Consider the following 13973-nt stretch of genomic DNA (forward strand, 5'->3'; position numbering starts at 1 on the left):
CTCGGGGGCTCTTTGCTCCCCAGGAGCAGGGAAATTCGGGCTGGTAGAGCCATGTGGGCAGGCGGTGGGGATCCTGGTCCCATGGGACCTGGGTGACAGCCAGAGTAGTAACCCCACAAGCGGGAGGTTTGCCCTAAAGCGGTGCTGCTCACCCGCTGCCCACCCCTTGCTCACCGTCACACTGTGGGAAAGACGGTGACCGGGGACAAAGCCCAGACCCCGAGAGGCTCCTGAAGGATTCAGCCCCACCTGCATCTCCCAGTTCCTGCTCAAAGCACCTGTTGCCTTTCCAGCCCCAGCTGCAGCTCGCTGGGGCTGTTTCCAGCACGCAGCCTGGGCAACCACTCCCAGTCAACCCTCCATCCCCACCGCTGGGACCCGAATCACCCCACTGGCAGCGCTGGGAAAGCTGGGGGGCTGCAGGGGGCTGTGGCAGCCGCAAGCCTGGCTTTTATTACATAACCACTGGCTGGGTTGTTGTTGATGGTTTCTGGATGAATTAAACTCCCCCGGTGCTGGGAGCGGGCGTTTGTGGACTGTTCAGTTTCTGCATCCCTCTGTCCCTGCATCCCAGTGGGATGGGTGGGGGTGTCACTGCAGGGGGCTTGGCTGCAGGAAATTGTTTACCAGACCCACAGAGATCATAGAACCATAGAATGGTTTGGGTTGAAGGGACCTTCCCAGCTCCCCCAGTGCCACCCCTGCCATGAGCAGGGACATCTTCACCAGCTCAGGTTGCTCAGAGCCCCGTCCAGCCTGGCCTGGGATGTCTCCAGGGATGGTTCAGCCACCACCTCTCTGGGTACCTGGGCCAGGCTCTCACCACCCTCAGTGGAAAAAATACCTTCCCTCATGTCCAGGCTGAATCTCCCTGCTTTAGTTTAAACCATCACCCCTTGTCCTGTCACAAAAGGCCCTGCTCAAAATTCTGGGGTCCTGGGCAGTTGTGGGGGTGGCACAAAGGGTCTTTCTCCCAGAACGGGGTGTTGTGGCACAGAGATGCGTGGGGGTGGCTGTGTGACCTCCGAGAGCTGCTGGCCCAAGGGGCAGCACACCCGTGTCCCCGTGGCCACGCGCCAGGTCACTGTGTCCCTGCAGGGGACAGATTTGGGCCATGCCCAGCTCTGGCTGTGCCCCCTTTGAGTGCCGGAGGGGGGGGTGGGGCACCGCAGTCATTCTCCACGGGGAGAAGGGACCGTTCTCGGGGACGTGACCCGGGTGATGTCCCCCGGGTGAGGCCTCACTGACTTCGGGGATTCAATGGTCGCTGCAATGGGGGATCGAACCCCGACCCGCCCGTGTCCGGGTCCCGCCGCCCCCGCCGCGCTCCGCTGCTGCCCCCTGGCGGCCGGCGGTGGGTGAGTCTGGAATATTGTGTCCAGTTGTGGCCCCTCAGTTCCAGAAGGACAGGGAACTGCTGGAGAGAGTCCAGCGCAGCCACCAAGATGCTGAAGGGAGTGGAGCATCTCCCGTGGGAGGAAAGGCTGAGGGAGCTGGGGCTCTGGAGCTGGACAAGAGGAGACTGAGGGGGGACTCATTCATGGGGATCAATATGGAAAGGGGGAGTGTCAGGAGGATGGAGCCAGGCTCTTCTGGGTGACAACCAATGATAGGAGAAGGGGCAGTGGGTGCAAACTGGAACACAAGAGGTTCCGTTTAAATATGAGAAGAAACTTCTTCCTGGTGAGGGTGTCAGAGCCTGGCCCAGGCTGCCCAGGGAGGTTGTGGAGTCTCCTTCTCTGCAGACATTCAAACCCCCTGGACCCCTTCCTGTGGAACCTCAGCTGGGTGTTCCTGCTCCATGGGGGATTGCGCTGGATGAGCTTTCCAGGTCCCTTCAACCCCTGACATCCTGTGGTTCTGTGTGACAGCCGGTCACACGTGTTTTGACAAAAGACAACGAATTTTGAAAAATACAAATGCCATGTTGCTAGCATGTCTTTAACTACCCTGAGCTCGGACCTCAAAATATTGGATATAATCCTTCCTCAGGCAATTCTGGTTTTACTTGTAATATTTATGGAGATCTAGATCTGGATTAATTATACTTTATTTTGCATGGGATTTCAGGAAGGGAGAGAGAGAAGAAAGAAGCACTATTTTGATTAAATAGAAATTCGTGATAAAGTGCATACGATGTCTTCCTGCAAGACTGAGAGGTTTTTAAAGGAGTCCTTTCCCTTTCTTCGGTCAGTATGTAGCCTCAGTGTTATAACGTGCTGCGTACACCTGTAAGCGTTTTTTAAGAGAACTCGTTTTTCTAAGGCAGTGTTGTGTTGACGCCCCCCGCCGCGCCGCCAGGGGGCGATAGGGTGCGGTGCGGGGGCGTGGCGGCGATGTGAGTGGGCGTGGCTTTGCAGCGAGGGGGCGTGACTGTGACGTGAGGGGGCGTGGCGGCGCAGTGAAGGGGCGTGGCTGTGACGTGCGGGGGCGTGGCGCGCCGGGCCGGGCCGGGCCGCGGCGGTCGGAGGTGCCGGTGCCGCCGCCGCCATGTACCGGGCCCTGTACAGCTTCCGCTCGGCCGAGCCCAACTCGCTGCCGTTCGCTGCCGGGGAGACGTTCCTGCTGCTGGAGCGCAGCAACCAGCACTGGTGGCTCGTCACCCGCGCCGGCTCCGGCGAGACGGGCTACGCGCCGGCCTCCTACCTCCAACGGCTGCAGGTGGGCCGGGCCGCGGGGCCCCGAACCGGCGGGGGAGGCGGCTGTGCCCGCCGGGGTGGCCCCTCTGCCCCGCACGGGCGGGGGCGGCCGGGAGTGCGGGTGGGGGTGTCAGGCAGCCGGGCTTCCCCTCCGTGCAGCCGCGATGTGGGTTTGGTGGGGGGATTGGGCTGGATGATCTTTGGAGGTCCGTTCCAATCCCTGGCATTCTGTGGATCTGCGTGTGGGAGCAGCTGCGCAGTCCGGAGCGACCCAGCGCTGGCCCAGCTGCTCCCGGTCCCCTCTCCAGCACGCCTGGGAGCGGTGGGTGTGTGGTTCTGGTGGCCGTGCTGACCCGCTGCAGCGGGCTTGGGCACACAGGGACCTCTCAGGACGTCGTGTTCCTTCTGCGAGTGGGAATTGGAGGTTTAAAGGGAGATGGGAGATGTCTCCTGGGGGTGTCATGTCTGGAGAGTGAAGCCCAGGGAGCACCCGCTGTGTGGGTCTGGGACAAAATGACAGCTCAGCAGCTCGTCCAGGTGAGGGTCCCCAGGCCACCACCTCGTTGTTCAGGAGCCAACCGGTGTCACTGCTGCAGAACTATCAGAAAAATGCCTTGGGGACATGGCAAGGGTGGTGGCTCCCCCAGGAGCACACACAATGGTTAGATAACCTGGAATCTGCCAGCTCGCAGCTCCGGTTGGTGTAAGCAAGCAGCACTGGTGTGGCCATCCCCGCACCAGCTGTTCAACCACAAGAGTTTCTGCTTACGTGGTTACCCTGGCACCGGGAGGGCACTGCGGGGGTGACCGTCCTCCCACCAACACAGCAGGGCTCTGACAGCACACCTGTGCCGTCCCGGGAGCCGGGAGAAGCCACAGCAGCTGCTTGGGGTTGCGATGACACTGATTACAGCCAAGTCGGTGACGTGGGTACCTGCAGAAAGTCGGAGCAGGCTGCTGCAGCAGCCCTGCCTGGGTGGGAGGAGGGAGGGGACCCTGCGAGCCCCATGTGGGGGTCACGGGGGAGATGTTGGTTACTGCTCGTACAGTGCAGGGGGACGTTTGCTGGAGGCTTCTGAGGGACAACACGGCTCCTGAAATTAAAGCAGGCCTTTCATAAAGGCTAATTCATGGTTTGTTTGTTCATTTGTGGGTTTTTTATATACTTCTGGGCCTCGGGATGGCTGTGGGAACTGCGCTCTGAAAACTCTTTGCATCAGTGAATGGGCAACCGCGCACAAATGCATGTGAACGTTATAAATGGGCCTTTTAATGCCTGGCTGCGAATGGTGACAAACCCCTTTATTCCAGCGCGCTGCTGACGCTCCTTCGGATGCCGTTGGGTTTCTGATGAGCGGTAGCTCAGCCCGCACGTGAGCGGGGGCGTGTGCTTTGCAGAACGCTTCGGTGACACCGGCGTTACCTGGGGAGCACGGGGTGCTGGGCGCTGCCGGGGCTCTTCTGGAGCGGCCTGGCTGACAGGGACATCTTGCGCATCAATAAGCCCTTAAGCCATTTACGTGAGCTATTTAGTTACAGCGCAAAGACCTTATGAAACTCCTGGATTTTAAAACCTGGCGGTGGCACAGCTCCAGGCTGGGGCTCGCACGTCTCCGGTCTGCAGTCCCCTGTGCTGTCACATCTCGCTGCTCTCCCAGGCTGCCTTTTGGAGCAGCCTTCCCGCATCTCGCCACCTCGCTCAGACGAATTTCAAAAATATTAACAGGAAAAGGGTTTATTCACTGACTTTACCTTCATTCCTCAGGTTCTGTTTTGCGACGACAGCGTGCAGGCTGACTCCTGAGAGCCCGTTAGCGATGCGCTAATATTTAAGCAGCATTGCAGGTGACTTGGTGAGCGTGCTCCTCTCATTCAGAGGTAACTTTCCCAAATGCCCTTAGAGCTGGTAGCAGGAAACACAAGAGCCTTCCCTGCATCCGCTCATCTTTTTCTGGCCATTGGGTTTCCGCCACCAGACCTTGCCGGATGATGCATGGGGCAGCAGGATCTGATGTGTTCCTCTGCAGTTACAGTAATGCTCTGTCTGTGATTTCTTTTTTCCTTCTGGTGTTACATCCTGCCAGCTCCAAAGAGCAGATCCGAAGTCAAAACCTGCTTTTATTCACGGGAGAAGGCATCTGCTCGCTGAACGCTTGCTTGAGACAGTTTGCTGAATATCCGGGATGAGAGCGCAAACAATTTGTCACCCAGTTTTGGCTTAATAAGGACACTGAGACTAATTAGTGACAGCGATTTGGTAGACAGTGCTGCTCCAATCACAACAGGGAAGAAAACACAGCTAATGATTAGTGTTATCTGTTTAGCAGTGAGAGAGAGCGGCCAACAGGAGCCAGCGATGCAGAGTCAGCCATGGGTGCCAGGTGAGCGATACCTGCACGACAATCACAACCAACAGCAGCACAAGAGCCCCTCATAGGGGGGATGCTCAGGGGAGACGCTTGGGCTGCTGCCGTCTGCCATTAGGAGCGTTGGCTTTCTTCCAGGCTCCTCTGGATATTAATTTTTCTGTTTTATTTTTGGGTTTTTTTACTTTTTCTCAGCTTTCAGTATGAGAAATTTATGCCTTTGCTTCTCTAGATGAAAACATAATTCCTATTTATTATTTAAAGCTGATTCTTGGCCGATGTCTTTTTGTCACAAATGCAGCGGAATTTTGTACTGAAATCCTTGCGTTGCTATTGAAAGGGGGTTAGTTTGGAGGGTGGAAACAGCAAATTCTTCTTAGAAACACATCTAAGAGGCAAGTCAGGGCCAAGCCAGGGCGCCAGAAGGTGCAGATGATGTGAAGTTAATTTGAGTCAATTAGAAACACCCAGCTTCAGCTGATATTCCTGCTGATTTTGCTCTTCTGTAGTTCCCTTTTAGCTCCCTTGCGGGTTATTAAGAGTCGTTTCGAGTCGAGTGCCAATGTGGGGGAAGATCCTGAGGCAACGTCCTGCGAGCGCTGCTGCAGCGAAGCTGTTGGCGCGGCTGCTGTGGCTTCCAATGGAATGGAAGGGTGCCCGTCAGCACCAGGTTGGTCTTTGGTCTCCAGCTGAGCGGCAGAAAAACGTGGAGGTTAAACCGGAGCTGAGGGCGTCCCTGGAGTCAGCGCTGCAGCAAACGGGCCTTTCAGAGCTTAATGTTGAGCCGTAAAAGTTCAATTTAGGGAGCTGCTTTAGGAGCAACCGGTTCAGTTGGTGTCAGGACAGGACAAATGCCAAGTCTAGCAAATAGCAAGAGTCCTTCTTTTGGGTTAAATAGCCCCGATGTTGCTGTCGTTACAGTGAGACATGGAAGCTTTTAACAGGAGCCTGAAGTTATTCCAGGTTTGGATGGAGGTTTCGGGCTGTACCGCGGCAGCGCAAGGCGCACGAAGCCAGCGGCTGTCCTGGGGGACGCCAAACCATCGGGTGACACTTGGCCGGGTGTGAAAACGTGTTTTCTCTGTTCCTGGTGGGGCAGGGGCTGGTTGTGGGACCCCTGGGAGCAGCCGTCCGCTTCAGCTCTGCTCCTCACACGGCTGACCTGGCCTCCGCTCGGCTCCACATCGACCACTGTTGATATCCCGTGCCGAGGAGGGGAGCGGCAGCCGTACAATGCAGTTTTGGTAAATGCCAGGGGTGCAAAAATCAGCGCTTAGTCGCAGGGGGATGTTTCTTGGTGACTTGATGGGAATGGTTTTATGTGCTGGGTGCTGCACCAGAGAGACAAATCAGCTCAGCTGTGCGAAGCCGTTAGGAAATAGCTTCGAAACTATTATTGATAGCGGTTTCAAAACGACTCGAAATTTATTTGGAAGAACTGAAAAAGTGTTAGAAACGTGGGTTTAGATTCTCTGGTCCATCGCACTTTCCCGTTGAGCTCTGGGGCAGTGAGAGGGGGCTGGGGAGCGGGAAGGTGCTCGTGGTGATGGCCAAGCAGCTTTGTCCTGTCTGCTGAGAAAACAGACCCAGCCGAGAACATAATGAGCATTTTGAGGATGCCTCGGGTTGCTGTTTGCCGTATCTTTTTTCTGTAAGAACAAACAGGCGTGTGATAAAAATAAGAGAGAGCTTTGTGCAGCCTAGCAACAACGCAGAATTGTGCTGCAGGCTGAGCGGATGCGGTGCCAGGGTGCAGCGAGTCCTGGCTGGGGAGGAATGGTGTTTCACCTCCCGAACCGCAACGAGAAGAGAGGTTTCTGCCAAGGAGTGGATCTTGAGGTCCCTCTGTGTGCAGGAAACCTTTTAAGCCCAGCTGGTTACATCAAATCCAGCTTAAAGCGCGGTGCCCCTGAGCAGAAGGTGAGCGCCGTGCGGACTCGTATGGACCATCTCCCGCCCTGGAGCCTGCGTCGTTGTCATCTACAGCACATCTGAAGCTTTCGATGGGTGTGAGAGCTTGATCGCAAAACTCACACAGATCCTGAATAAGCGCTTAGGCTGAAAATAACGTTTTATTTTGGAGCATGAGCAGCTGGTAGCGCTTTGCAGCTGAGGCTGCATTTCTTGACACATGCAAGAAACTGGAGGAACGGAGCATTTTTCTGCGGGCTGTCACAGTAGTGGAGATGCCAACATGTCAGAGCTGCTCATGCTTCGAGATGAAGTTTTGCTCTTGAGACTAAGTTACACAGTCAGGGGAATTATAACCATTTCTAATTTCCATAGCTAAAGAAGGCTTGGCATTTTAGCCAGACGTTCTGCAATCTTGCGTGATTTAGAATGATTAAAATAGAAATACGCTAATGGTATTTAGCTGATGCTTTTGCTTAGTTGTGAAGATATCTTGTTCTCGCTTTGATTAAAAATGATTAGGCTTTTTGATATGAGATAAAGTTTGCCTTTGTGACCCGGACACCTGTGTATGAGTGATATTGGAGGTGGTGGTGCTGGGGGGTGCTTGGGTGGTCCCGGGGGGTTTGCTTTGGGCTGGAAGCATTAATCTGGTTTTGGGGCTGAACAAGGTGAAGGGTGCCACGGTCAGAAGCACAGGAGGTGTCTGAGGGCAGCACCGAGCGCTGTGAGCCCGTTCGCCCGGCTCGGGCTGCCTGTCACGCTCACAGGGTGTGATTTGGGAGGGTGTCTGTCTGTCCGTCTCCGCTGCTTCGTCCCTCGTTCCTGCTCCCTGGGCTGGCGTGTGTGAGAACAGACAGTGAGGCGTTGGGGTCTGTGCCTGCAATCTGGAAATGCCGCCGTAGGCTGATATTTGAGTTTGTTCAGCCGCTCAAGAGGTTTAATTTAAAATAAAGTCAAGCTGTCGGACTAAGCGTGCTGGATAATTCCAGGCTGTGGGTTGTTTCTTGTGAAATCACTGGTTCCAAGTTCAGATTACATCTCTTCTGAGTAATAGCTATTAATTATTTCTTGTATGTTTTTTTTCTAGTACAAGTGGAGACAGTGCCTTGTAGTATGGAAACCCGAGGGCAGAGCCCCGCTCCAAACCTTCTGTTATATTGAATAAAAACAAAGGGATGAGGGAGAAGAGGAGGCAAGAGCTGCAGAAATAGCCGCTCGCCCACAGGGAGGAGGGAACCGCATGGAACCTGGGGTGATGTCTTGGTAAAAGCAGGCTTGAGTGCTTGTCCCCCGGGGCGATGCCTCCAGAGCTGCTGGGGGTTGGGTGTCACCTCCCCCTGTTCTGCCCCAGCCCCGCTGAGCTCAGCCCTGGAGCTGCGTCCTCCTTCTCTGGGGTGGGAAGAAAGTCGTGATGGACCAGGCAAGGGACGCTCAGCCGCTCACACGTGGGTCCCTCAGGACAAGAAAACCCTTGAGGTGCTGGAGCGAGTTGAGAGAAGGGAACGGAGCTGGTGAGGGGCTGGAGCACAAGTGTGATGGGAGCGGCTGAGGGACCTGGGGGTTCAACTGGAGAACAGGAGCTGAGGGGAGACCTTCTGATCTCTGAACTGCCTGAAAGGAGCTTGGAGCCTGGGGGGTCGGGCTCTGCTCCCCAGGAACAAGCGCCAGGAGCAGAGGAAACGGCCTCAAGTTGCAGCAGGGGAGGTTGAGGTTGGATCTGGGGCACAATTTCTTCCCCAAAGGGCTGTGGGGCATTGGACCAGGCTGCCCAGGGCAGTGCTGGAGTCACCATCCCTGGAGGGTTGGACAGACGGACATGAGGTTCTCAGGACATGGGGCAGTGCCAGGGGTGGGTTATGGTTGGACTCAGTGATCTTGAGGGTCTCTTCCAACCACAATGATTCTGTGATTCTAAGCGGTGGGCAGGTTTTTGGTCAGTGCGGTGTCTGTGCTGTGGTAGTTGCACCAAGAACTGGGGCAGCTCCTGTACAAACCAGGCGGCTGCCGGAGGAGGTCGCATTGAAGCTCCGCACCGAGCAGACGAATGCAAACCCCCCTGGCTCTCAATCTGCTGTGGTGACAATTCTTTTGGGGTGAACTCAGTGAATTCTGTGTTTTTCCAGGCTGCTTGGAGATACCCTTTTTCTCACCCCTGAGGAAAGGATGTGTTTGCAGGAGGAGGAGGTGGCACCACAGTTTGAACATCATGCGGTACCACGGTTTGAACATCCTGTGTACTGCGACCATGTCATAAATGGCACCCAAGACAGGCCAGAGGGCAGGTCCTGGTTCCCTTCCCTCCGTACCCAGCCTTGGCTGCCCCTCAGGAATATGTGGGGAGAAGCTCAAGTATCAGAGAAACCCATGTTTTTCAACATGGAAAAATAATAATTTCTTGAAAACCCAGTACCTCAAATAAGAATGATGATCATAAAAACTCATTACTTAATGCAGAAGCTTAGGGATTTCCCTGAGCCTCACCCAGTCAGTGTTTATAGCTGAAGACTTTTTCCATTTGACACAGAAACAACAGCATCCCTTGAAGCACTGGGTTCTGAGTGATGAAGTTTGTCTGCCCCAGAATCCCTCTTGTTATACTGACAAATGCATCCTTTAATTTGTTATTTTGAATTGATTTCACGTGTCTGTCTTCTACTAACTTGATGACAAGATAGCAGCATTGAAATAACTCTGCAGTTGTTGTCAAGGGGCCTGTACAGTATAATTCTCTACATCAGGGGTGGAAAGAAACCTCTCCATCGTGCAGCTTTGGGAAGTATCATCTTGTCTGTGGCCTTGGGGTCTCTTTGAAGTGTTGCCCACTTGGCATCTGAGACTTGGACATTCACGAACACACCTGAACTGTCTGTGTTCTTGAGCTCTCCTTCAGAAGCTGAAGATCTCAAGATGAGACCAAACTCTGGTCAACTTTTAAACGTTATCCATGGGTGAGAAAACTGATCTTCCAGCAGAACCACAGTTGTGGTGTTTGGTTCTTGGTTGGTCCTCCACATCTGACGGATCACACAAGCGTCTCGTAGATGGGTTGTAGGGAGCTGTGAGCAGCGAAGAGTGATTTGCCGTGACCTGGGGGGGTTTAGGAGTGGGGAAGGACAGTGACAACATGGGCTGTGCAAACCACCCGGCTTGAGGGTTCTGTGGCCCCTTGGTTGCTGTCAGGCATCTTCCTCTACCCCATGGTGGCCTTGTGCACCGGAGGGTTCCTGCTCTGGACCCTCTGTGCCACCAGCTGGGTCCTGGCCACCTCCTATCCTGCAGGATTTGTCCCTCTGGAGATGAACTGGGAAGATGTCTCATAATTTGCTCTCACCGGTACCGCTGAGCGGGGTGGATGCTGACACGGGTGAAAAGGCAAACATGAGAAATCGATGCTGCGATGGGGCCCGTGAGCTGGGCGAAAGTCTCACACATGAGAACAGTCTAACAAACGCACTTTATTTTGTCTGCGGCCCGAGGAAGCGAGGAAAACAGGATTATGGCTGTTCTGCTGCCTGTAGCACAATGTCCTAAGGGGACATTCCCCTCCTGTTCTCATTTCTCGGTGTTTGTGGGGCGCCTGTGCCGCTCTAAGCTGCAGGAGGAGATGGGATTATAACCTGCAGCTGGAGCAGGCGGCTATTTTTCCCCTGCAGATAGCATGGGACACTAATGAATTGCTTTTCTTCCATGAGCCACCTCTTACTTCCTCACAGATGAAATGTCAGCAAATCCACTTGAACCCCTTAATCTTTTTTTTTTAAGGTGAAAAAGCCCACTAAACAACCCCCTGGATTTGTTCTCGGGCTGAATCTGGAGATAACAGTAAGTTAGCCTCATTCCTCTGATAAACGTAGCTAAACTTGCAATTCTCAAGGTCCTTTTGTAGGTCGGTGGAAACTAAGTGTTGCAGCCCAGAAAAACTGTGTGGTGTCTGCTCCCACCGTCTGCCGGTCCAAAACCAACTCGGGAGGCTGCAGGGTCCTTAGTTCACTATTTTCTGGATATTTCTTCAGCTTGTGCTCTGTCTTTAGGATCCATCGCTTAACGGTTGTGGTTATGAGACATCGCCGCAGGTCTCAATGGTATCTTCATTTGGTTTTGGGCATGCGTTAGTGTTAACGTGATCGTTGTCCCCATAAGGCTTGATGGTGTTGACTCCTTGAGTTTTCAAGTGTCCGGGTGCCGATTGCTTCAGAAGCACCCACTTTACCAGGAATAAATGTGCTTGCGGGAGCAGCTCTCGGTTAACAAGCGCTTTGGCGTATTTGGGTATTTTATCTATGGCAAATCAGCATCTTCAGCCTCTTGACAGGAGTATTTCAGCCCCTCTCATACCCCTCCCTTGCCACCCTGCACCTGCACCCTCCTCAGTCTTTAAACGGCATTGCCATAATTAGCCAGCAATTGTTGTGTGTGCAACTGTTGTGTATGGTGCTAATGAGCCAAAAGTATGAATAGCATCCTCTGTTTGATAGTGCTACCATAAACGTGCTGAAATATGTATAATAACTACCGACATCCACGGGAGGGGAGCAAGGGAGATGCCTGTTTTCTTTCAGAAACCCTTCCATCTTTTGTTAGCTTTACACCTGGAAGCAAAGGAGCGTTTGAGGGTTGTTCTTCACCAGGAGCACAGCCATGGTACTTGTTTAAATCCCTCAATGAGTGTTGGTCAGGTCAGGTCTGTTTGGCAATGATGTGCCAAAGGGACGCTAAAGGGGTGACGCTAAAGGGGTGACGCTAAAGGGGTGACGCTAAAGGGGTGACGCTAAAGGGGTGACGCTAAAGGGGTGACCCCAAGCGGGGCAGCGCTGGGGGCTGTTCCTGGGCCTGGCCGAGCCAGGGGAGTCCCCGCAGCACCGGGAGCAGTGAGAATTAAGGCACCAGAGAACGGCAAAATACTTCAGTATGTGTTGACTGCTTTAACTTACATACTTCTATCTCTGCTTTTATCATCCTGGCGTGTTTTGGCTCAAGAGACGTGTTCTGGTTACTGGAGGCCGCAGAATTGCCGGGGAAGGAACCGGTGGCGGATCCTGATGGTCGTGGCCGGTACCCGGGGTCTGAGCGTGGCTGGAGACCCAGGACGAAGCGTTTCCAGCCCTGGTGGGCTGAGCTGTTTAGTTGTTCCTTAGCAGGTCTCCGCACCCTTCACTCCGACTCCAGAGCTGCCTGCGACACAAATCAGTTGCAATTTGGTTGCTGCGCATCCCTCTGCTGCCATCAGGGTTCGGTTTATTCCAAGTGCCACTTGCGCCTGTACTGTTCCTAGTTAGTACATCTCCAGCTTTTGCTTTAGCACAATTTAAACCCTTTCCCCATCTCTCGTTTCTCCCCATTTCTGGTTTTTGCAGGCTGCAGCAGCAAAGCACCGAGCGGTTAGAAACCGTCACATATCAGCGGGAATCCAGCTCTGTTTCTGGGCTGCCTCTTTGTCGGGAGAGCTCAGCCGTGTCTTTGTTTGCTCGCTAGCGAGCCAGAGATGCTGCACGTTTGTTTGGAGCTTTTCTCGTCTTATTTGCTCGGTAACCAGGACAGTTGCTCGTTGTTTCACTTGCTTTGTCGCGCTTCTTTAAGTGCACGATATCTTCATGCCGACAAGAAGTTAATGCGTATCTCTTAGCTAAACTAAACATTTCTGATTGGGGCTGCGGAAAGGGGAAGAGAAAGGAGTTGGATTTCCCATAGCGATGCAGAAAGAGCTCGGCCCATTTGTCTGTGCGGTTCAGAAGGGGGAACCCGTATCTGTTCCATCGCTCTACCGCGGACAAAGCCGGTTGGTTTTTGTAAACTGGTGCCGCGATCGTTTAAATCTGGAAGGAATACAGTGTGCAGGCAGCTGGGCGGTGACTGGGGACGGGTGGCGTGTGACCTGAGCGGCGGCGTTCGTCTCTGATTTGAGTAACAAAGAGCCAGCCTGTGCCTGTGTACGCCAGCGGGATAAATACCCTGGTTTCAGTGGCGTTCGTGTCAGTGCAGCTGCGTGAAAGCCGAGCTGTCACTGGAGACAAAACTTTGTCTGTGTTGCATTGTGAGAGCCGGAGCAATGACACGCGGGTGACAACCGGCAGCGCTGCCCGGGCACCCCTGTGGCTGCGAGAGCCGCGGCTGGGATGAGGGCACCGATTCCTGCACGTGCGGGAGAGCAAACGCCTTTGATCGCTAAAAACCGGGGAGGCAGGAGGGGAGAAAAGTCACGTTTTCTCGGCTCAGCCCCCTGCGGAGGCGAAGAAAAGCTTGCGGTGCATTAAGGGGCCACTTTGGCAAACGTGGGAGCCTCGCGCGCGCGGGGCGGCTCAGGCTGTCCGCGCCACCGCAGCCGTCAGATGCTGGGGGGGGAAATGCTTTTCTGAAAGGTATCATTATTCTAGGCTGTTGAGCGAGTTCTTCTGTGTGAGCGCGTTTAAACGACGCCGGCGGCGCACGTGGAAGGACTCCAGACGAGGAGGGAGGGGGTGACGCTTCCCATAGCCCCTGGGGGAACAGGAGAGGAGCTCACGCAGCCCGAGCGCCCGCAGCATGTTCAGAAACGCCGGGATCTCTCGTCAGCCGTGTGTGGGAAAGCAGGATGTGCAACTCGTCCCGTGCACGTGTGCTTTTCTTTGGGGAGGCTGCTCCTGGGGCAGGGGCGCTGAGAGCGATGTGAGCGCGGGGACGAACGTGTCCCTGGTTGTGCGCGGCTGTGGCTTGTGCTGGCTGCACTGAGCTACCCACAGGACATCCTGGAAGGATGGTGCTTAAAAACCTGGCTTTGGTCCTGGGAAAGGCATTCTCCGCAAAAATGATCCGAGGCTGGAACAGCTCTGCTATGGCAACAGGCTGAGAGAGCTGGGGTGTTCAGCTGGAGAAGAGAAGCTCTAGGGAGACCTTATTGCACCTTTCTGAACCTAAAAGGGGCTGATAAGAAAGATGGGGACAGACTCTTGAGCAGGGCCTGTTGTGATAGGACAAGGGGTGATGGTTTTAAACTAAAGGAGGGAGATTCAGGCTGGACATGAGGGGGGAATTGTTGGCCCTGAGGGTGGTGAGAGCCTGGCCCAGGTTGGGCAGAGAG

The 13973-nt window shown here is 54.4% G+C and overlaps 1 protein-coding gene across 7 annotated transcripts in view; it reads left to right on the forward strand.

The window, feature by feature from the left end:
- The first annotated feature begins 2415 nt into the window (after positions 1-2415).
- The window catches only part of NCKIPSD (NCK interacting protein with SH3 domain), a 43547-nt gene continuing 31989 nt past the window's right edge, over positions 2416-13973 (forward strand). For 2 of the 7 annotated variants that reach the window (XR_011740649.1, XM_071812918.1), the window contains exon 1: positions 2417-2661. Coding sequence is in view for 6 of the 7 variants with exons in the window: in XM_071812918.1 (XP_071669019.1) it covers positions 2491-2661 (171 nt within the window). In the remaining variant the exon portion in view is untranslated. Of the gene's footprint in view, positions 2662-4404; positions 5021-5514; positions 5676-13973 lie in introns of all 7 variants that reach the window. The other 5 variants (XM_071812920.1, XM_071812919.1, XM_071812921.1 and 2 more) reach the window with 5 other exon arrangements.

Source organism: Patagioenas fasciata, chromosome 10 (genome assembly GCF_037038585.1).
Source record: "Patagioenas fasciata isolate bPatFas1 chromosome 10, bPatFas1.hap1, whole genome shotgun sequence".
Classification (NCBI taxonomy): Eukaryota; Metazoa; Chordata; class Aves; order Columbiformes; family Columbidae; genus Patagioenas; species Patagioenas fasciata.